Here is a 25,185-nt window from a genome sequence, read left to right as displayed (position 1 = left end):
CGGTCCGCTGGACCGTATCTGCGGATAAATCCTCTCGTGTGTATGGGGCCTGAGTGTGAGAAATATGCAAAAAAAAATAAAAAAAAAAATCAGGAAGGGGGAAATACTTTTTCACATAAGAGGTTTCAGAAACTCTTATCCGCTTTCCTAAGACAGAAAAGCTAGGCTGATGACAAGGACTTAGCGTGCTGTAGTTAAAAATGCAGCTAGATCATATACCCTGTCCCAAGCCTGTGATGGCAGCAGTAGCATGATGAAAAAAATCATCCATCTGCACACTCTACTTTCTCCCTAGTATGTACTTTGTCCGCATATGTGCATGTAGCACACCTAATGGGCTTCTACTTATGCCCCCTCCCATATCCTAATGCTTCAGTAAAGTCAAATCAAAAGGATGATAAAAAAGTCAAATTTAAGTTTACACGATCTGTATTTAAAAATAGATGTAATTTTGTTTTACTGAACACAAAACTATATTGCCTTGCCTCGTCTCTATGCCTAGAGTTAAGCTTTAACCACTTAAGCCCCGGACCAATATGCTGCTAAATGCCCAAAGGCGTTTTTACAATTCGGCACCGCGACGCTTTAACAGACAACTGCGCGGTCGTGCGACGTGGCTCCCAAACAAAATTGACGTCCTTTTTTCCCCAAAAATAGAGCTTTCTTTTGGTGGTATTTGATCACCTCTGCGTTTTTTATTTTTTGCGCTATAAACAAAAATAGAGCGACAATTTTGAAAAAAATTCTATATTTTTTACTTTTTGCTATAATAAATATCCCCCAAAAACATATATAACATTTTTTTCCCCTCAGTTTAGGCCGATACGTATTCTTCTACCTATTTTTGGCAAAAAAAATCGCAAGAGTGTTTATCGAAATTTATAGCGTTTACAAAATAGGGGATAGTTTTATTATTTTTTTGTTTTTTTACTACTAATGGCGGCGATCAGCAATTTTTTTCGTGACTGCGAAATTATGGCGGACACTTCGGACAATTTTGACACATTTTTGGGACCATTGTCATTTTCACAGCAAAAAATGCATTTAAATTGCATTGTTTATTGTGAAAATGACAGTTGCAGTTTGGGAGTTAACCACAGGGGGCGCTGAACGAGTTAGGGTTCACCTAGTGTGTGTTTACAACTGTAGGGGGGTGTGGCTGTAGGTCTCACGTCATCGATTGAGTCTCCCTATAAAAGGGATGACTCGATCGATGCAGCCGCCACAGTGAAGCACGGGGAAGCCGATCGCGAGGGGGCGGCTAGAAACGAATAGCCGCGCCCTCGTCCCGGATCACTCCCGCGGGTTTCCGACCGCCGCATGTAGCGACCCGCGGAAAGGCGGGGACGTACATGTACGCCCATATGCCTGTACGTGCCATTCTGTGGACGTACATATACATGCGGTGGTCGTTAAGCGGTTAAACACCCAATCATGTGCAGTTGGATGCTTTAAGTGAATCTTTTTTGAACTTAGGGTCACCTCCACTTACTACTGCAGGCCTAATGTTGGGGATGGTACAGTGGAAGACCAAATAGCAGAAAAGATGCATTGTATTTAAAGCCAGGACTGTACTGAAGTAAGAACTGCTGAGTTTTATAAAGCACTATTTTTGGGCAAAAGTATCATAAAGTAAATAAACTAAATTATACTTACAGGGACTTCAATGCAAGAACATAATCAAACTGGTCTGCCTGTATCTTCTGCAAGGGGTTATAGGAAATATTCCTGTATATATTAAACAAAAAATAATAAAAAATAAACAATAAAAATATTCAGTGATAATATTATTCAGTAATAGAGTTCATAACTGTGACAAAATACTATCATAATATACTGTAAAATTGATTTCATTAAGTGGCACTCCAAAAAGAATCATATAAATAAACATACAACAAATCTACTTTGTTATTATTTTTGAAAAACTGTTGGGTAACTATGTTATGCATACTTAAAGAAGAAGAGACAGATTAAGGGATACTGGAGCCCTAGGCAAAGTAGCATGTTTTGCCTCCTCCAGGCACAAAGAAAATGCCCCATTTGTATTGTCTGTACTAGCACAGCCCATCCTGTTTGATACCAACTGTCTACAAGTTAATCTTCCTTTAGGTGCACAGCCTGCCCTTGACTTATTACACTACCCCCCAGTTTACCACATGAGCATGATGGTTATAGCTGGGTTATCCACTGGGACCTAGGCTACTGCAGAGCTAAAAAAAAAAAAAAATTGACAGCCATTATAAAATTGATTTTAATGTATAAATATAATATTTCTCTTTAATGATCATTTTATCATAGTTTAATATTTTATCAAAAAACAATGGCAACAGGGAATCTGGAGAATGATATGAGAATAGAGGAGACTTGTTTTGCCACCTATCTTCATCTTTCAATCCCGTTGTGCTGTAAGCATGTCTATGATACAAAGGCAAAGTTTGATTGGAGACAAATCTCAAATTCCTGCTCAGCTATAGTTATCTGAAGTGATGAGCTCATACTCCATTTCTCTGTATATTTATGCTTCATCCAGTTGTGATAACTTCACAATGCCCACAGTTCAGTTCTGCTCGGCACATAAGGGTATCATCTCTATGAATGAAACATGTCTTAAGAACGCAGGATGGGTGGATAATTGATTGGGTGGAGGGGGACCCTAGACAGAGGAGGATTTCAAGAGAAGAATCAGCACAAGGGACACTTCCTACCGACTTTAAGTTGTGTCCCTTGTGCTGATTTTTCTGTGTGTTTTTTTTTTTATCTACACTTATGCCGCGTACACACGATCAGGCTTTTGCCCAGCCAAAAGCACATCGGAATTCCGACGGAATTTCATTGGAGTAAAATAGAAAATGTTCCATATTTAAACTCCGATGGAATTCATCAGAATTTCCAATGGAATTTCTCCGATGGGGCATACACATAGTCAGACTTTAGGCTTTCAATTAGCATTCTTTGAATGTACAATGATTATGAGAAACTTACAAAACAGATGAATTCTATGTAGGTAACCCAGAATAGAGGTACACGAGGCTGGGTATAGCCTGCATTTTTAGAAGTATAACATGCGAGTTGCAGAAGCTGTATAAAACATCAGAAGTTTCACTGCAATGTTCTGCAGGGATAGGAGCTTTAGTTAGCACAGTTTAAAAAGCAAAAGCTGTGAAATAGTCCACCAAATAGACACCAAAGCTACAACCTACAGGTCTGGGAGCCACAGTGCCACCAGCAGGTGATCCAATTCCTGACTTGCAAGAATGGTTGTACAAATCTGGTAAGCGGGTTTGATGAGTGGTTTGGCACTGTGTCGGGAATATTATCACTTACTGGGAGGCATGGATTGGAGTTGGCCATGCATTTTTAACAGAATTCATGTGCGTGAATACTTCTCGTGGCACATTTTATTGTATTCAAATTTAATGTATGTGTAACTCCCACATACTGAGTTTTCAGTGAAAATGTATTTTGAGGCCATTTATATGAGTTTAATATTTTTTCTAGCATATGGTTTACATGATAGATTTTTTTTCACAGATATATTGGGTTTCTAAGTTTTGATATTACTTTTATTTTGATCTAAATACAACTCTGCATCTTTTTTGGTTTTTCTTTTCTGTATGTTAGGTGCTGGCAGCTATGTTTTAATTTGATTTCACCTTAGCGCAGTGATTTTTTTGGTACCCATTCAACCAAAAGACCATAAATGAGGTCTGGTACTGAAGTTAGATGAGAATCCAAAAGATGTTTGAACGGGTGGAGGTCAGGGCTCTCTATAAGTCACTCCAGTTCCTTTACACCAAATCATCAAACCCTGTATTTATGGATATAGATTTGTGCATAGGGGCAGAATCATGCTGAAAATGAAAATGACATTGGCACAAGGTTGAATGTGCATAATTTTCCTAAATTGATGTAGCATTAGCAGTACCATATTAGCAGTACCATTTACTGGAAAGGCCAGAATTTAATAATAAAGCAATAATAAAACACATTTTGGCCATACTGCGTAGGTGTAATTTGTCCTCAAACTTTTGGCCATATAAAGTACAAGCATTAGTTAAGGAGTACACCACGATAATTGCAGGAACAAATAAGCATAGTAAGAACTGAAGTGCAATTTACAGCATCTACATATATGTACATTTTGTGAAAGTTGTTCTTTAATATCATAGCATTCACATCAACCCAATAAGGAAACTCAGTATCCTGTAATTATATCAACAATAAGATCCAACCTAGATGCTATAAGAATCTTCATTTTAGCTTTTACATACAATGTACTATACAATAAGTATAAGTACATATTCTGTTGTATCATGTTAAAAATACAACTGCAGGTTACTTGAGAGAAAATGATTACATAAAGACTTACAATTGTGACAAGTCTTTCAAGTCCTTCAGTAAAGATGGATCAAATGCTTCAATTCTGTTATGAGCCAAATCCCTGTAAAATAAAATTCTCATTATGAACTAAGCCACTGCGCCCCATTTAAATATAGTATGAAAAAATCACGTTGACAATCACCAGACAATGAGAGTCGTCCTTTTGTTAATTTATTAGAAAAATATCAGCTAGAAAGGGATTGGTTGGTGTGGTAACACAGACACTGTATATAAACAGTCACTTTATTTTAAAAATGAAGACCATTTGAACCAGATATATTTTTGTTCCTAATGGTAACTAGTATAGTGACGTTACTGAAACCACTTTATAGTAATGACATATTCTAATAACATTTCTGTATCTGTATTGTTACTTAGATCTGTGGGCATTTTAACACACCTATTATAACCACAAAGGGCCAGATTCACAAAAGAGATACGACGGCGTATCTCCTGATATGCCGTCGTATCTCTGTTTCTAACTATGCGACTGATTCATAGAATCAGTTACGCATAAATAGGCAGAAGATCCGACAGGTGTAATGGACTTACACTGTCGGATCTTAGGATGCAGTACCGCGGCCGCCGCTGGGGGGATTTTGCGTCGTAAACCAGCGTCGGGTATGCAAATTAGGAGTTACGGCGATCCACAAAGCTTTTTCCCGTCGTTACGTCGTCGCAAGTGTTAGATTTCCGCCGCGAAGATAGTGCACCTTTAACATGGTGTAAAAGTACTCCACCATGTTAAAGTATGCCTGTCTTTCCCGCGTCGCTTTTGAATTATTTTTAAATTTTTTAATGTTCCCGACTTAACTCTTTTTTCACGTCGCGATTTCACGCAAAGCACGCCGGGAGCATGAGCAGTACGTCCGGCGCGGGAGCGCGCCTAATTTAAATGGTACCCGCCCCATTTGAATTGGGCCGCCTTGCGCCGGACCCGTTTACGATACACCGCCGCAAATTTCCAGGTAAGTGCTTTGTGGATCGGGCACTAAATCGGAAAAATTGCGGCGGTGTAACGTAAACCGGTTACGTAAAATTGTGCCTGCTCTACGTGAATCTGGCCCAAAGACTCTGGACTGGACTTGACATTGGCAATTTTATCAGAAACCTTGTAATGTCAGAAAGCATCTTTGGTATAGTAGTTCCTGTGAGTAGTCCTGAATTATTAAAACAGGTGCGGACAGTCAAAGCAAAACTCAAGGCACAAAAATGTTTCTTTAAGTATATTCCCCAATAGCCACAAAGTATATAAATTCACCAAAAGAATATTTAAAACTCAAATATTACCCTATAAAAGTAATGATGTTATCATCACCCTGCTGTGGTTAGCCTGTACTGAGAGCTGAGCAGTGGTGGGACTTAGCAGTTTCTCCCCCTATAGGCTGCCTGCAGGAAACAATAGTGGGGTGGATACAAAACCAGTCACCATGCGCAATCAAGAGTGATTGGCCTATAATACAGGAAACTTCTGCACAGAGGCAAGAGTTGTGTGATATTGGATTACTGCACAGGTATTGAATAAATGTACAAAGGGGACTAATCCCGCGTACAGACGGTCGTTTTTTGTGATAGAAAAAAACAACCTTTTATGTGATGAAAAAAAACTACGTTTTTCAACCTTTATTTTCAAAAACGATGTAGTATACACACCATCGTTTTTCCCCAAAGCTCTAGCAAAGCGCGGTTACGTTCAGCACGTACGACGGCACTCTGTTCCATTCAAACTCGCGTCCTAACTTGCTTCTGAGCATGCGCGGGTTTAAAAACAGCGTTTTAAACGTCGTTTTAGCCCACACACGGTCATTTTAAATGACACAAAAACCGACGTTTTGAAAAACGACACAAAAAATTGAAGCATGCTTCAATTTTTTTTTGTCGTTTTTCACAAGACATCGCGTCGGGTATGCTAATTAGCTGTTTACGGCGATTCACGAACGTACGCGCGGCCGTCGCATTCTCTGGTATTTCGTCGCCTATCTTTAGACTTGCCATGTTAAAGTATGGCCGTCGTTCCCGCGTCGAATTTAATTTTTTTTTTTTTTCCCGTAAGTCGTCCGTGAATAGGAAAGGACGTAACTCACGTCGACGTTCAAATAATGACGTCGGTGCAACGTCATTTCGCGCAAAGCACGGCGGGAAATTTCAAAACGGAGCATGCGCAGTACGTTCGGCACGGGAACGCGCCTAATTTAAATGATACACGCCCCATTTGAATTAGGCGGGCTTGCGCCGGACGGATTTACGCTACGCAGCCGCAAGTTTACAGGCAAGTGCTTTGTGAATCAAGCACTTGCCCATAAAACTTGTGGCGGTGTAACGTAAATGCGATACGTTACGCCGCTGCGATTCTACGTGAATCTGGCCCTATGTGAATTATTCTATTTTGGGTTCTATACGGGAGAAAAAGCTAAGAATAATCAGAATGGAAATTGATTAACATTGAAGAATCCTATGCACCAATAATGAGAGATCTATATCAACCAGGAAGGATGCATACAAAAGAGCATAATAACCCTATGTAAAAGGGAAAAAGCGTATTACCTGATATACAGTATTAGGTTTACCTGTATTACAGTTTTGAAGGGATAAGTGCACTACAAATACAAGCAAGCCCATATTACCCACTGGTGGAGAAAATGTTATATATGCACAATTTTTTTTGTTTTCTATTTATTTATTTTTTGCTGCTAGAATATAGCATACTAATAAAAATGGACACAGGGTACTGATATATATATACACACACACACACACACACACACACACACACATATATATATATATATACACACACACACACACACACACACACACATATATATATATATATATATACACACACACACACACACACACACATATATATATATATATATATATATATATATATATATATATATATATATATATATATATACATACTTTTTTCAATGGACTGTTTATAATTTTAATTACATTATTTTGATGTGGTACACGTTTATTATGAATTGCACATTATGTATTTATGGCACAGGAAGCACTGTACTGAGCATTTGAAAATTGTTGCCATTCTACACTAATTGCACTTTATTGATTTCACACCTTGAATTATTGTAAATAGTTTCTTGCGCAGGCACAGTTTTTTTATTCTTATGCTGTAATATATAGGTGAGGTGTAAATCCTATTTTTTTTGGCCAGCAACAGTATCTTATGGTTATATCATTTTATATCATTTTACTGTGCACATATTTGTTAGCGCTGGAGTACTTCATATAATTATTTTTGCTGAATGCTATGGAATATTTTAGTAGTCATGGCGACAAAAAAAAATCATAAAATGCTCTATCAAATAAACACTGCTATGTAAAATGTAAAGTTGACACATACTGTACTTACAGCTCATCCAGCCTGGAGAGATAGGAAAAGGTGTTGTCACTTATTGTGCCGATTCTGTTCTTCCGTAGAACTCTGCAAAACAAATGGTCTGTTCAATGCCGGAACAACAGAGATTTTTATTTAAAATGGTGATACTTTCCTTGGATTAAAGCGTTAAGTCCAGACAACATTTTTTATTTTTTGTGTGTAGAATATAGGAAGCTTAGCAGCTGTTAAGTATCCATATTTTCCTGTGTTTCTGTCAGAAAGTTTTCTCATCCAGTTTCATTGAGTTTATAACTGATTCCCACACTACCCAAAACTAACAAAGAATATTAGATATACTCGTAAAAACATTACATTATGAAGTAAAATTGGATGCTGACAAATAAACTTGGCATATTACTTTCTTTTTATCTAAATAATATTTAGTTCTATATCAGAAAGCCTTTTCTTTTATATGGAAAGCCCTAGCTCTGACTCAATGGATGTGTCAGACCTCTGCAGAGACACCCCTGCTTTAGGCTGCATTCACACCTTTGCGTATTTACGTCCGACGCTCATGCCGCTGGAGGGGTGATTTTACATTCTTGTCTATGGAGATGGTTCACATCTCACGCCGAACGCCGTACGCCTGCCACCTGAAAACAAGTCCCGAACCCTTTTTTTCAGGCGGCTTTCGGCGTTCGGCATAGACAACAATGTGTTGTAAAAAAAAAAAAAAGACCCGTTTTGTCGCGGCAAATCGCGGTACAATATGCCACAATTTGTCGCGGCAAAATACGCCGCGTTATAGTGAGAATGCAGCCTTATACACAGTTTTCTCTTCTTTGCATACTGATAGTGGACACTTTTTTACTCAGGATGTGACTGCTTTCTAAAGACCTTTAGTTTTGATTTTACTGGAGTGCATTTAGCTAATTAAAACTGTCTGTTCATTTGAGCTTTTAAGTAGAACTATGACCGCTCATAGCAAAAATATATATGCTGAAGCACTTAGAAGTATATCTGCACTTACTATTTGTTCTTAGTTAACCTGCAAAGTCCAAAAAATATCCATTGAGGCTGACAGTGATATCCACCTCATGCTACTTCCTGTGATGGTGTGGCAACAATGCTGCAGTGCTGCTGAATTCAGAGCAGAGTTGCCACTCTCAAATAGGTTGTGCCTGTCTGCACTACAGTGCAATGAGACGTTGGAGATGGCGTGGCTGTCAGTGTTGTCACTGCTGATTTACAAGCCTGTAGCTTGTGAATCAGATTCTGGCCACACCTACTCCTACCCACTACTTTTTGGATTGGCAGCACTGCTTCTGTTGCTGAATCTGGGGAGGGAGGTGTGTAAGACACAAGGAAGAATCTTTATATGTACATTTTAGACCTTTATGGACCTTTACTAATGTGCTAAATTACTTATCGGCACACCCCTGCCCAGCATAGCTGCACAAGATTCAAAGGCGGGGGAGAAGAACTCCATATGTTGTCAGGGGGGGGCAGTTTGGGGTGATCTGCTGGCAACCATGTTACTCCCTAAATATGGGTATAACATGGTCTAAAAGGTAAAGTTATGGTCAGTGGGCACATCTAAATCAAGACCTTGCGCTACCTCGATAAGCAGTGTCTAACTTACAAAATCCCAAGGGCCACCTTTGTATGCAGCTTTCCTCCACATATTTCTGTAGCTTTTCTCCACAAGCTCCCTGGTACCCCTAAAGCTTTCTCTCACCAGAGCTCTTGCCCCCGGTACAAGCTACATGGCTTTCCTTTAACTTCTTGTGTACCTGTGAGCTGGGGAAGGGCAGCAATATCAACCACTTCTTAGGCCTCGTACACACGACCAGACATGTCCGATGGAAACGGTCCGTGGACCGCTTTCATCGGACATGTCTGCTGGGTGATTTTGGTCTGATGTGTGCACACACCATCAGACCAGATTCCCCGCGGACAGAATACGCGATGACGTGGTGGCGACGTGGCGGCGACAATAACGCGGCGACGTGCGCGAACCCAGAAGTTCAATGCTTCCACACATGCATCAAATCACTTCGACGCATGCACGGGATTTCGGGCCAGCGGACATGTCCGATGAGTCGTACTGACCATAGGACATGTCCGACGGACAGGCTTCCAGCGGACAAGTTTTTTAGCATGCTAAGAAACTTTTGTCCGCTGGAAACCTGTCCGCTAGGCCGTAAAACTGTCTGGTAGGCCCTACACACGGTTGGACATGTCCGCGGAAACTGGTCCGACGGACCAGTTTCAGCAGACATGTTCGGTCGTGTGTACAAGGCCTCACAGATTGTATCAATGCAATACAAGGTGATGAGAGCCCTCTGCATCTGCATCCGGACCAAGGTGTTACTTAACATGGAAGAAATATGAAATTTACCACTGCTAACCTCTTCTTCTAAAAAATGCTAGTTGCTTGGCTGTCATGTTAATAATCTTTGCTCCAATACTTTGTGTCCCTAATGAAATATACCTATCTGTTCCACGTCAGTGACTAAAAAGGTACCGAAGCAAGAGGGTCAGACTGACAGTCAACAAGCATCTTTCTCAGGTGGTAAGCCCTTGTATTTCATCTGTGACAGGTGCACTGTAGTAAATTGTAATGTGTTTGGCCATTTTAGGAAAAACTGACATTATTTTTTTCTTCATGGATTTAAGAAAACATGTAACAATATTTAAGGGTCCATTCACACAACATGAGGTAAGGCTCGAAACTTGCATTACCATGCATTTTGAATGGCCCCTCAATGGGCTAAGGTAACACATTGCGATTATGTAAATGAAACATTTACTATTGATATCCAGGCTTTTCCAGATGCTTTCTGCTCTTGGTTTCTCATTCTCAGTTTTATAGAGTACCTCTCATGAGGCAAGATTTTAATAACATTTACATAATGCTGATGTGTTAATCTTATCTAGCAAAGCTTTGCAATTTTATTCATACAGTGGATATTTGCCTTCATTTAAGACAAAATAAAACTTAGTGTTCATTTAATTTTGCTCTGTGCAGGAAAAATATTTCTTGAGATTTGAAATATAGTTGGTGAAATAATCCGTATAATAGGATAGAATGGTAAATAGATTTACTTTAGCTCCCAACACCATGTATCATAATGAATACATTTATTCCCTAAATATGAAGCATAAGGAAAATGCAAATTTATGTTAATCCTTTATACAGTGTCAGAATACTTCAGTTAAGTTCTTTACAAATCCAAGGCTAAAAATTTGGTCAGTGGTCATGATGTAAAATAATACTTTTTCCAAAACAGAATGGCCCAGATTCACATACAGTACATTGGCGCATATTTATGCTGGCGTAGCGTATCTAATATACGCTACGCCGACGCAGCACAGAGAGGCAAGCACTGGATTCACAAAGCACTTGCTCCCACTCGCTCTTAAAGATACGCTGGGTTTCCTCGGCGTAAGCCATGCTAATGAGGCGTGACCCCATGCAAATGATGGGCCAAGCGTCATAGAAGTACTTAAAATGAACGGCGCATGCACCGTTCCGTGGACGCATCCCAGTGCGCATGCTCAGAATCACGTCGGAACTACTCCCTAAGATACGACGGATCACTGCCTACGACGTGAACGTAACCTACGCCCAGCCCTATTCACGTACTACGTAAACAATGTAAAATACGACGGCTGTGTTCCCTGATCCATACCCTAGCATGAGTTGCGCCTCATATATGGGGAATAACTTTACGCCAGATGTATCTCCCTCATTTGCATATGTGCATAGAAAATCAATGGGAGCGGCAAATGCGCCCAGCGTAAATATGCGCCCACGATACGACGGCGTAGGCAAGTTCCTTCGGTCGTAGGAAGCCTATTTTTAGGCGTATCTCAGATTGTGGGCACGGCGCACAGATACGACGGCGCATAGTTACACTTACGCGGCGTATCTCGAGATACGTCTGCGTAAGTGCTTTGTGAATCCGGGCCTATTTGTTGATCATATACTTGGAAGAGTGGCTAAACCTTGCATTTTTTTTTGTAGAAAAGTTAGTTTTATGCATATCGTTTTGGTTAAGAAGCGACTCTACCAAAACCATATTTTTTGAATTTTTTGGGCAGAATTGAATCCCTTCTTGCTGCTCCACAGTTGACCAGGACCTTAGTTGGAGTTCTATCTTTTGTCAATATCAGCTTATCAGATAAGGAGCCATGCCTGGCGTTTATGGTTCTTGTGAAAAACCCACTAGTGGACACTGCTCTCTGCCCCTGCTTGTGGATTCCTCATAGGGAGGACTCCACTGCCGCCTCATTTTTATACAAGCGCTTGAAATTCAGCTAAATGTAAGTTTAATAGCTGCAATAAATTTTGTTTTAACTTTTAAAAACGAGATTACGCGATGTGGCCATCTTTTTCTGTTATCTCCTTATACTATTGATTTAAACTTGGGGCAAGTTCACATCACGTACCCAAAACCATTTTCCCTGTGGATTTATTGCTTCTGTTCCCACGGATGTCTGGAGGCTAAGAGATACATCCATTGAGGATTTTTCAGCTTTCACTTCATTGGTTTTAACAACCTATGCCTGTTAAGGCTCATGGAGACGTAAGTTCCCCTGAGTCTATTCCTTCTGGTAAGCTCACACTTTTACCGGTGTTGGGTTTGCACATCTCACACAAGGTGTCACGATTTTTTGCCTACAAGAGTCACTTGGAAGTTATTGATGTTCTTTCTTCTCAGTCATCTTATCGGCACTTGGTGGACTTTATATTTATGGACTTTTCATATTAAATTTTGTATGAATTCAACGTCGCAATTACTGTTATTGTCACAGTGAGCACATCACTTCTCAGTGGTATTTCCACTCACAATCACATATTAATTGGGTTTTATTTCTCATTTTGTATAAGCGCTACACATAATATATTGCCTTCTTTTTTAGCTTTTTTCAATCAGCCGTGTTAGCAGCCAATCTGTATATTGGCAGCGCCAATGGGTTATTTACACCATTTCCTTTTTTCGATTCCTCATAGGCATAAGGAAACGAACTTGACAACAGTAGGCACAGATAGGCAAGTCATATCAGCAGTGAAAACCAGATGGGGGTAGAATCTTGCACAGCTTCGCCCAACATTGAGAAATATGCTTGGTTGGAGGTATTCCTTACATTACATTTTATATATCTTAATACTTATGTATAAAACTATAGGATTAAAAACATCAACAAGCATTCCTTAAAGTGGATGTAAACCCCAATTTTTTTTTTTTTTTGATGATGTCACAATGTAGAGAATAATATTTCCTATCATATGTGCCCAGTCTTGCCACACAGAGTTAGTCCAGCTCTGAGCAATCCTATTTTTATTGTTCAGGGAAATAAAACAGACTTCCAGATAAAAACCAATGTCCTTGCTTGAGTGACAGGTTATTTACATATCTTGTGCACTGCTTGCAGACATACACAGCTTCTCTTCGCTCTAGCTCTATGTACAGTATATTCTAATGGCTGTTGCATTTTCTCATGGCACTGAACTGTGACTCACCCCATATTTTGAAAACATTCAATCAAAACACAGGGGAGGGGATGTGAATTGTGCACTTTTTTTCAGAAGCAAGGACTTTGGTTTTTATCTGGAAGTCTGTTGTATTTCTCTGAACAATAAAAGATGATTGCTCAGAGCTGGATTAACTCTGTGTGGCAAGACTGGGCACAGATGATAGGAAATCTTATACTCTACATTGTGACATGATTTTTTTTTTTTGGGGTTTACATCCACTTTAAGTTAGGTATTGAGGTAGAGGACAGGCTACCAAAACCAGGTTAATCTGCCAGTCAGTTAAAATGATTAAGCACTGTCTATTGCCAAGTCTAACATTTATTTTGGATTTTGGGTGATTTTGTAAATACAGTCCCCATACTGAACTACCTATGACAGCTCAGAATATATTACGAGTACTAAATGATGTGTTAGCTAAGGTAATACTTACAACACAGCCCTCATACTAAACTACCTACAGTATGTACAATAAAAAATATAACTAATATGATGAATTGAAGGAGAGGTGTGGCTCTTTTGATGTATTTGTATATATATGTGTTCATTTTTTATTTCTATGTGTGCTTATTACCGAAACGCGTCTGCCTACTCACTGGGATGGCATTATAAAGAAGTTTGAGGTTCATGGAGTTGCCAGCTGTTTTTTCTGTTGACTAATTTGTCTTTTGGTGGATGGAAGGACACCACAGCCTGGGCACCCGGAATACAGCTTCCAGCTATATACTATGGCTCCACTGCTTTGAGCTATGCATTGATTCTGTTTGTGTTAATGACAAGTAAAAATATTTTATAGTGGTTTATTAAGGTATTATTTAAGAGAATACTTACAAAACAGTTAAAGTAATACAGGAGTTGAAAGTCGTGTTTCTTAAGCCTGGAATATTGTTTCCTTCAAAATCCCTGGAAAAAAATAACACTTTATAGAAATAAAAATATAACTGTCTTTATTCTTTGTTATTTAAACAAAACCTTTAGTGAAGTAAAGTTTTTTTTTAGATATTAATGTCTATATGATCAGCCTAAAGCAGTATTAAAACCAAAACCAGAAATGTAATATATTGCAGCTTACCAATCATTAGATGTGGTGGCTGTATTAGTTTTCTCTTTTTAGACCTTTTTCCCCTCTGTTTCACTTGGTGACCTGGCAAATAACACACCTGTATTAGAGGGCCCCCAATCTGAATGAAGGAGCACAGCAGGCACTTTTGGACAGCAGCATTGTTAATCTGAAGGGATGGTGTATTATGTACACTAGCAGATTTAGATACACTAGCTGAAGTGGAATTCCAGCCAACACTTTACAAGTTGAAGCAAATGGTTTAGTTTCTTTAGGGATAAAAGTTTTACCTAAATAAATAAACACTGACAATTGTAAGCACCCCAGTCAAGTGTTAAATGGTTTATCTCATCCTTTAAGGCCCCATACACACGACCAAAGATGTCTGCTGAAACTGGTCCGCAGGCCAGTTTCAGCAGACATGTTCGGTCGTGTGTAGGCCCGAGCGTGCAGGATTCCAGCAAACATTTGCCCGCCGGGCCTTTTCCCAGCGGGCAAATATTCCTGGACTTGTTTTAAAACAGTCCGCTGGAATCCTGCCCGCTCGGACATGTTCGGTCGTCTGTACAGACCTACCGTACATGTCCGAGCGCCCGCTATCCCTCGCATGCGTCGAATGACTTCGACGCATGCGTGGAAGCATTTAACTGGCAGGCCCGCCCACGTCGCCGCGTCATCGACGCGGCGACACCGCGGACACGCCCCGCGTATTGTTTAAGCGCGGCTTTCTGTTTGATGGTTAGTACAGCCATCGTACAGAAAGCCCCGGGCAGACATGTACGGTGAAAACGGTCCGGTGGACCGGTTTCATCGTACATGTTTGCCCGTGTGTACACGGCCTAACAGCTACATTTCCAGTAGAGCTTGTTCTTTTGAAAAACAGACTTACTAGCAGGATCACCAGGTGAAAATAAGAAGAAACAATAAAAAAGAAAAAAAATGCAGCCATCACATCTAACAATTGGTAAGCTGCAATATAATAAATATTTACTTTTGGGTTTAATACCATTTTAATGTATATAATCTTATGAATATGTTGTACTCTTCTAAAACATTTGCTTCTGTATATACTGTAGTTTGTAAATATACTGTATGTCTATATATACTCCTCTGTGTCTGAAGTTAGCTGAGTTTCTTACTACATATGCTGGATGTACTTTCTGCTTCGTAGTGCTGCATAATGATTGCACAATACTGTTTTCTCTCTCAGTCCAAGTCTATCAGTCTATAGAGATGAGCCAACAGATTTACATTAGCCAGACCCCGTTGATTCAAAGTGGCTCACTTTAAACTTTAGGTAAACCAGCCAATAAACAGTGGACCAGATTCACATACATTTGCGGCGGCGTAACGTATGTCATTTACGTTACACCGCCGCAAGTTTTCAGCGCAAGTGCTTGATTCACAAAGCACTTGCCTGTAAACTTGCGGCGGCGTAGCGTAAAGCCGTCCGGCGCAAGCCCGCCTAATTCAAATGGGGCGTGCGCATGCTCCATTTTGAAATTTCCCGCCGTGCTTTGCGCGAAATGACGTCGAACCCACGTAATTTTTTGAACGGCGACGTGCGTTACGTCCTTTCCTATTCCCAGACGTCTTACGCAAAAAAAAAAAAAATAATTAAAATTTGACGCGGGAACGACGGCCATACTTTAACATGGCCTGTCTATTTTTACGCCACCTAAATAGCAGTCGCAACTTTACGACGGAAAAAGCCGACTAGCGACAACGTAAGAGAATGCGACGACCGCGCGTACCTTCGTGGATCACCGGAAACAGCTAATTAGCATGCCCGACGCGGAAAACGACGCAAACTCCATCCAGCGGGCGCCGAAGTATTGCATCCTAAGATCCGAAGGCGTACGAAGCCGTACGCCGGTCGGATCTTAGCCAAATGCCGTCGTATCTTTGTTTGAGAATACAAAATAAAGATACGACGCGGCAAATTTGAAAGTACGCCGGAGTATCAGCAGATACTCCGGCGTACTTTTTCTGTGAATCTGGCCCTCTATGCTTAGTCGACTTTACTCAATCAGATGGCAAAGTACTCCAAAAGATAACATATCACTACACTTTCCTTAACAGGGTGGTACAACACCTCTCTAAGCAGGGAACCCAGGCTCCAAGGGAAGCCACTTGTGAACACTATATAATAAAGTATAAAACTTCCATATTGGGGTAATGATGTAACAGTAGGTGGGTATTCTTACACCATACCCATAGAACTTTAAAGATGTGATTCCTGTTGGAGCCTGCCTGTTGATCTATGGTACCTAGTGGAAAGGAGCCCAAATTCAATTGGTGCTTTTTATTGGTGAACCAATAATCTCCATCATTTGCCCAGAGTGGTAAAAACAACACAGTCTGTTAACCAGCAACCTGCTTTTTCAACAGTCATTCCACTGGCATACAGCCTTTAGAGGGAGAATTTAAAAGCTGTCAATGAAATACCATAAATAAATGCTAAACATCAATTCAAATTGTAAATGTCACATAAAAAAAAATAATTTCAAATAATATTCATGCAAAATATAATATATTGCTCTTTAATAGAAAAATTGTGCATTGTGGCCTATACCTCTCATAGGTCCATAATAGAAAGGTGAGAGGCTGGACACACCGAGGTGGAGCACATGTGAATTTAAAATTTGCGGTGGATCACTAGAGAGGTTTTGGGATACTTCACTGTGAATCAATAGTTAGAAATGTTGTTATGCATATACTGTATATGTACATATTGTGGTATAATAGGTGTTGTGATTTATATTGATACAAATATTTTGCCAGATTCAGAAAGACTGGCTTAACTTTAAGGCGGCGTAGCGTATCGCATATACGCTACGCCGCCGTAAGTCAGAGAGGCAACTGTTGTATTCACAAAGCACTTGCCTCCTAAGTTACGGCTGCGTAGCGTAAATGGGAAGGCGTAAGCGCGCCTAATTTAAATGAGGAACAGGGTGGCATGTTTTATGTTAATGAGTCGTGACCCGACGTGATTGACGTTTTTAACGAAAGGCGCATGCGCCGTCCGTGGACATATCCCAGTGTGCATTGCTCCAAAGTACGCCGCAAGGACGTATTGGTTTTGACGTGAACGTAAATTACGTCCAGCCCCATTCATGGACGACTTACGCAAACGACGTAAAAATTAAAAAATTCGACACGGGAACGACGTCCATACTTAACATTGGCTAGGCCAGCTTTTTGTTCGACTAACTTTACGCTGGAAAAAGCCTTACGTAAACGGCGTATCTTTACTGCGACGGGCAAGCGTACGTTTGTCAATAGGCGTATCTCGCTGATTTACGCATTCTAGGCGTAAATCAGCGTTCACGCCCCTAGCGGCCGGCGGAACTAGACAGCTAAGATACGATGTCGCAGGCTGTCGTATCTTAGCTACATTTAAGTGTATCTCAATTTGAGAATACACTTAAATGTACGACGGCGCAGATTCAGAGTTACGACGGCGTATTTACTGATACGCCGGTGTAAACGTCTCTGAATCTGGCTAATTGAGTTTTAGTTTTGCACTATATAAGTAGCTTAATTAGCAACAGTGTGGCACTTTTTTATATTTACATGTCTTAAATGGGGGAACACATTAGGTGATCGCACACAGCTCATAAGCAATATCAACACAGTAGGGCAGCACAGGGATATTTTTTCTATTCTTCACATATTAATCAGCAAAGGTGTTAGGAGGGGGTGGAGATTTTTTTGAGACTAGTTAGATTTATCCTGGAATTCTACTTTAATGAATATTACTTTTTATTATATCCAGTATTTATAACCTTTCAAATGTGAAACAAAATCTGCTTTAACATTTTATTGATCTGCTCAGTATATATTGCTGGTTTTCTCCAGAAACATACTTTGTACTTACAGCCAGTTTAGTTTAGGCATATATTGACAAAGCGGTTTGTCAGGCAGTCGGCCCAGGAAATTGTTCATCATTACTCTGTAAGAACAATAACACAATACAAAATCCAAATTAGGACTTACTTTAGCATTATCACCATATATTTTTGCTTTAAAACATTTAGCTACACATAAAAATGTCAGAGTCTAGATCAAGTCTAAAAATGTATTCACAAACAGGAAAAAGCACCAAAAATCAACAAAAAGTACAAACAGCAAAATAAATATTAAAACGAAGGGGCTCGAAAAACAATTTCTAGTCCTTAAGGGCCCTTTCACACGGGCGGACAAACGGACCGTTTTTTCCAAGTCCGTTTACGGGCTTGTAATGTATCCCTATGGGATTGTGGACGTTAGCGGATGATGCATCCGCTAACGTCCGTAACGATCTGCCTCCGCAAAGATCCGCTTTTTCAGACGGAAGAAAACCCTATTTTTCTTCCGTCTAGCGTAACGGATCGGATGAATACGGACACACAGTCCGTATTCATCCGATTCCCCTTAGCTGAGAGCGGAGGAAGGACAGGGCGGTCTCTGCACAGTGTGCGGGGACCGCCCTGTCCGCCGACAGCTCAGCGGGGATTTACGGATGATCCCCGCTGAGCCGACGGACACACACGGGGCGGATCAATACGGATCCGCTCCGTGTGAAAGGGCCCTTATTCCTTTATCCAAAAGTAAAAAAGTTTTAGGTCAAGTTCTAGTTAGCAAATATTTATATAACTATGCTGAAGTATTAAAACCGTTTTTGTTCCTATTCACCTTTACAACTGTAATATATGAGCTTATATGACCATTTTTTTATCAAAGGCAACTTCAAAACGATCCCAATAGCAAAGAAAATAAGCTTTCTAGATCAGTGTACTTATGTGTATATTCTAAATTCACAAAGGAACCAGATGCATAAAAGAGTCATTGCTATTGTAGCTTCCCCTGTGATGTAGATTAAAGTAGGTGCTCTATTAGATCATTGCATAAAACTTCAAAGTATAAAAATTGGGTGCTTTTCTGTTCCTAATGAAGAACTTTTTGCTTTAATAAAAAAAAAAAAAAAAAATTGTTTTAAAAAGAAGAGCTGTTGAAAAGCAACCACTCATTACAAGTGGTGGGCAAATTTGTCCAGGTTCGATTTGCGGAAGGTACGGCTAAACTTAGCAGCCACCCCTATTGAGGTCTGAAAGGTGAATCCTGTTATTACATTTAACTACGATAAACCCAAAACCAAAATTGTAATTTGTTGCAACTTACCAATCCTTGACAATAGATGTCATGGCTGATTTGCTTTTCTGTTTTTAGGCTTTTTTCCCCTATTTTCACATGCTCATCCAGCCAGTAACATGTTTCCTGCCTGAGGCCTCGTACACACGACCGACCATGTCTGCTGAAACTGGTCTGCGGACCAGTTTCAGCAGACATGTTCGGTCGTGTGTACGGCTGACCGGACCGGATTCCCGGCCTAGCGGACAGGTTTCCAGCGGACAAATGTTTCATAGCATGCTATGAAACATGTCCGCTGGAAGCCTGTCCGTCGGACATGTTCGGTCGTCTGTACGACTCACCAGACATGTCCGCTCGGCCGAAAGCCCTCGCATGCGTCCTGCTGCCTAGGGGTGCCAGGCCACTGGTGTTCCCACTCTCTTCTCTCTGAAGCAAGCAACTAAGTCTCAGCATCAGCAGGCAGCCGCCGCTCGGTTCCCACATAGTGTCAGAGGCACAGCGGTGGCGGAGAACTGTGTCTGTGTCCTGACTCCCGCTGGTGAGTCTGCATTTGCTGGGCACTGGTGAGGCCCCATTTGCTGGGCGCTGGTGAGGCTGTATTTGATGGACGCTTGTGAGGCTGCATTTGATGGGTGCTTGTGAGGCTGCATTTGATGGGCGCTTGTGAGGCTGCATTTGATGGGCGCTTGTGAGGCTGCATTGATGGGCGCTTGTGAGGCTGCATTGATGGGCGCTTGTGAGGTCGCATTTGATGGGTGTGTCATTAAAAAGGTGTGGTATACATGGGCAGGGCAAAAAGGGTGGAGTCAGGGGTGGAGCCAAGGAGGGGTGGCACAATGGGGTTTCGCCTAGGGTGTCGAAAATCCTTGCACCAGCCCTGGATTTGGATAGAGTGGAGAGGGATTAGAACACTTTTCGGTTTTTATTGCTGTCTGTGTCCCCGTTAAGGAGATTCATCCTCTCTATGGGTCCTGTTTATCATTATCATTGAAAGTGAACGTAAAAAAAAAATGTTTTTGGGTTGTTCCAATGGGTACACTAGTTCTGGTGACCTGGGGGTCAACAACGAATTCCCTTGATTTGCAGGGATTTCCTCTCACTTCCTGTTTGGCTATGGGACAGGAAGTGAAGGGAAATCTCTGTAATGGGAAACAGATGGCAAAAAAAAATCCTCCCTTGCTCTATCCAAAATGAAAAAAAAAAAAAAAAAACTTTGCCTATTGACTTAAAACCTAATTCCGATTTAATAAGTTAAAAAAATGTTTTTTTCCTTTAGGCTTCATTCACACCAGGCGGATCTGTCACAGTGGACTCCGTCAGCTCCCGCCAGCTCAGCGGGAGATCTCTCCGTTAATCTCCTCTGAGTTGGTGGATGACAGGTCCCTCTCTGCTCACTGAGCGGGGAGGGGCTTGTCGAGCGCCGCTGTCTCCTATGGAGAGATCGGACGAAAACGGATAGCATGTCCGTTTTCATCAGATCTCATCTGATCCGCCATGGACGGATGGCAACGTATCGCCATACGTCTGATTTTAGCGGATTGGAGCGGGTCAGATGTCTATGGACATGTCACCGCTGACATCCGATGCTCCATAGGCTTGCATGGAGCGGCCGTTCAGGTCTGCCGAAAAAACTGACAAAAACCTAAACGGTCCGCCCGTGTGAAAGGGGCCTTTGGGTTAAAGTTAAATAAATAAATAAAAGGTGACAATTGTATGCACCCATCTCAGGGGTAAGTGGTTTGTCTCCACCTTCAAACCACCGTTTTTGCTGGACAGCTTGGTCTGTTAAAGGAAGTTAAAAAAAAAATAGACCTACTGACCGGATCACCAGGTGAAAACAAAGAAAAAACATAAAATATACTGTAATGATTTGGGGTTTAGACACACTTTAATTTAAATTGGTTCTAAAGGCTTAAGGTTTTCTATCATTCTAAGCATGAAGGTAAAAAACCTTCTGTGTGCAGCAGTCCCCCCACCCCCCCTAATACTTACCTGAGCCCCATCTCAATCAAGAGGGGTCCATGAGCGACTGGGCTCTTTGGGGACTCTCCCTCCTCAATGACTGAGACAGGAGCAGGAACCATTGGCTCCCACTGCCATCAATGACAGCTAGTAAGCCAGTGAGGAGAAAGAGGGGGCAGGGCCAAGTCACGGCCCTCTGTGTGAATAGACACACAGACCTGTGGCTTGGGAGCACTTGACATTAGGAAGGGGCAAGAGTGGCGGCGAGGGACCCGGGAAGAGAAGGGCTGCTCTGTGCCAAACCACTGCACAGAGCAGGTGAGTATGACATGTTTTTTATTTAAAAGAGAAAAAAAAGAGAGCCTTTACCATCACTTTAATGGTAGTTTTTAGACCAAATAGACAAACTACTTTCAGATAAAGGTATGGGAAGCTGGGGCAAAGACATCTACCAATGCAAAAAGTTTTTTTTTTTTTAAAAACAAAGTGGGGAGAGAGTCTTCATGTGGCTTAGAGGGAAAAATAAATAGATACCCAAATTCCTTAAATAATATGCCTGGAGGATGCCTTTAAGCTTCACATGGTGTTATGGTACAGTTTTCACAGAAGCAAATATTTGGCTGTGGAATTATTTTTTACAGTTACCTTCACTTAAATACAGCAGCAACGCTTCAAACAGATTGATTTCAGTTTGAATATTTTTATTTTTTTAGGTAGATTTAGCAGCAATACATACTGTTTCATTAGGCCCACTTTGACCGGTAGATAGAAATTGGTCAGCAGTTTGGTAAGGATATCCCTGTTCTTGTTGATGCAAGACTCTCCTGCTGGCCAATTTCTATGAAAATCTCATTAAAGCGGAGCTCCACCCAAAAATTGAGCTTCCACTTTTCGGAACCCTCCCCCCCTCCGGTGTCACATTTGGCACCTTTCAGGGGGAGGGAGGTGCAGACAGGGCCGCCATCAGGGGGGTACAGGCAGTACACCTGTAAGGGGCCCGGAGGTCCCCAGGGGCCCGGGTGGCAACCCCCCCTTTTTTTAGGGGTCCGGAGGTCCCCAGATGGCAACCCCCCTTTTTTTTATTTATTTTTTATAAAAAAATATATATATTTTTTAATATATTTTTTATTAAAGGGCCAATTTATTTTTATTTTTTTGGGGGTCCGGAGATCCGAATTTATTTTTTATTAAAGGGCTCAGAGGTTTATTTTTTTTATTTTTATTAAAGGGCCCAGAGGTCCCGGATAGCAACCCCCCTTTTTTTGCAATTTATTTTTATATATATACCTACATTTTTATATATATATATATATATATATATATATATATATATATACACAGTATATATATATATATATATATATATATATATATATATATATATATATATATTTTTTTTTTTTAATTAAAGGGCCCAGAGGTCCCCAGATGGCAACCCCTCTTTTTAAAAATAAATAAATATATATTTTTTCTTTCTTTTTTTCTTTCTATTAAAGGGCCCAGAGGTCCCCAGGGCCCCGGATGGCTACCCCCCTTTTTTTATATATATTCTTTATTTCATCTTTTTTTTGTAAAGGGCCCCCCCCCCGCTTCTCAATTTCAGGCGGCAGCACCCCCTCCCCCCCAGTTCTCTGCTCCAGGGGGCCCATGCCTGAAGCTGTGTTAGGGGCCCCATAATTCCTGATGGCGGCCCTGGGTGCATATACCTGTCTCAGGTATTTGCACCCACTTTCAGGAACAACTTGTGCGGCAGACACGCCCCTACCCGCCCCCCGCTGTCTCCTGAGAAATACACTGTTCCCAGGAGAGAGCGGGGACCAGTGACGGTGCGCAGTTGGGAAGCAGGCAGTGAAACCGCAACGCTTCACTTCTCGATTCCCTAACCGAGGATGGCAGCGGGCGCAGCCGAGGGACGAGCGATTGCTCGTCCTCAGATGACGACATCGCGGGCGAGTCAGCAGCTGCAGTAAACACTCCTCTGTAAAGGTTATTAAAACTCTTACCGCAGCACTTGCAGTTTACAACTTTCAAAGCTGCTGGCTCTTGCTTTCTCAGTGATGCTTCTAGTACATTCTCAAACCAGTCTGTTAGCTTGACGTAGGGGTAAGGAGGAGCTGGGGAGTGCCTTGCCATCCTAGGTTATGGGGCTGTGTGTTTCTACTGATTTTCACATCGTAATGAGATACAAACCTAGTCCCTGCATGCAAGGTGACTCCATAGCACTGTAAGAGAAAGGAACTACCCTGAAACAGGAAACCTGGGGCAGTGATCATGGCACCAACTTAAACAAGAACATAGGCAAGGATTAAAAGATAAAAAAGCTGCATACTCAGCAAGTGATTAACCACCTCAATACCGGGGGCTTTCATTCAAAGTGTGACAGTGCTAAAAGTTGAAAGGACAATTGTGTCGTCATGCAACACTGTACCCAAATACATTTTTTAGCATTTTTTTGAGACAGATAGAACTCAATTTGGTGGAATTTTTTTTTTTTGCAAAGTAAACAAAAAAGGACCAACAATTGTGACCCCCTACCCCCGTTTTTAAATAAAATTTAGCAAATAAGTAATTTTTCTTCTTCACCAATGTGTGCTGGTGAGGTTGTACTGATGGGCACTGAAGAGACGGCACTGATGGTAACTGATGAAGCGGCACTGATGGGCACTGCTAACCTGCACTGATGGACACTGATGAGGAGGCACTGATGAGGCTGCACTGATGAGGTGGCACTGATAGGTACTGATAAACTGCACTGATGAGGAGGCACTGATGAGGCAGCACTGATGGGCATTGATAGGCACCACTGATGGGCACTGATATGCTACACTGATGAGCACCAATGGTTGCACTGTTGGAAACTGATGGGGCTGCACTGATAATTGGGCACTGGTGATCAGTGCCCTTATTATCAGTGTAAATGCTCTACTCACTGTGCCCTGTCAGATCAGATTTCATTTCCTCACACACTGTCTCTGTGTGATGAAAGGAGAGCTGATAGTCAGCAAGACTGTTTACATATGGTCAGCAGTGCACACAGTTGATCATCACATATAAAAGGCCACTGTGATTTACCCCGATCGGTGATCTGCTGTGTCCAAGGGACTAACTGCGGTAGGAGCACTCTGATTGGCTCAGAATATTCTTGATATTTTTTCGAAATTTCGCAAAATGCGAATGCGATATTTACTGCGCAATTTCGACAAATGCTGTAGGAGCACTCTGATTGGCTCAGAATATTCTTGATATTTTACAATACAAAATAATTGCGAATATTCGGCAAATGCGGAAGGAGCACTCTGATTGGCTCAGAATATTCTTGATATTTTACAATACAAAATAATTGCGAATATTCGGCAAATGCGGAAGGAGCACTCTGATTGGCTCAGAATATTCTTGATATTTTACAATACAAAATAATTGCGAATATTCGGCAAATGCGGAAGGAGCACTCTGATTGGCTCAGAATATTCTTGATATTTTACAATAGAAAATAAAAAGTGTTTTGCATTGGTGGTGATTCTTTACTCTATCCATCTGTCACAGCCATTTGTCAATCAAACACCTTGAAGATTGAACACGTTCATGCTGCATGCTTTGGACTTTTTTTCACTTCACATATCAAAGACATTTTTATGAAAGATTATTTTTCTATTATTGGGACTATATTTCTTTATATATTTGTTTCACTGTGTATTTCACAAGTTATTTGCGCTTGCTTATTTTATAATTTGCCCACATGTCTTGTCACTAGACATATTTTTT

General features: G+C 41.0%; 1 protein-coding gene across 1 annotated transcript in view; it reads right to left on the bottom strand.

Annotated features, from left to right (window-relative positions):
- The window catches only part of RXFP1 (relaxin family peptide receptor 1), a 353,272-nt gene that overhangs the window by 55,604 nt on the left and 272,483 nt on the right, over nt 1-25,185 (bottom strand). Inside the window, exons 9-13 of the mRNA XM_040332335.1 lie at nt 18,209-18,283; nt 14,100-14,171; nt 7,760-7,831; nt 4,370-4,441; nt 1,657-1,728 (exon numbers count right to left, since the gene is read on the bottom strand). Of these exons, the coding sequence (XP_040188269.1) occupies nt 1,657-1,728; nt 4,370-4,441; nt 7,760-7,831; nt 14,100-14,171; nt 18,209-18,283 (363 nt within the window). The remainder of the gene's footprint in view (nt 1-1,656; nt 1,729-4,369; nt 4,442-7,759; nt 7,832-14,099; nt 14,172-18,208; nt 18,284-25,185) is intronic.

The sequence above is a fragment of the Rana temporaria genome, chromosome 1, assembly GCF_905171775.1.
Source record: "Rana temporaria chromosome 1, aRanTem1.1, whole genome shotgun sequence".
In the NCBI taxonomy this organism is placed as follows: domain Eukaryota; kingdom Metazoa; phylum Chordata; class Amphibia; order Anura; family Ranidae; genus Rana; species Rana temporaria.
This window is presented reverse-complemented; position numbering and strand designations above follow the sequence as displayed.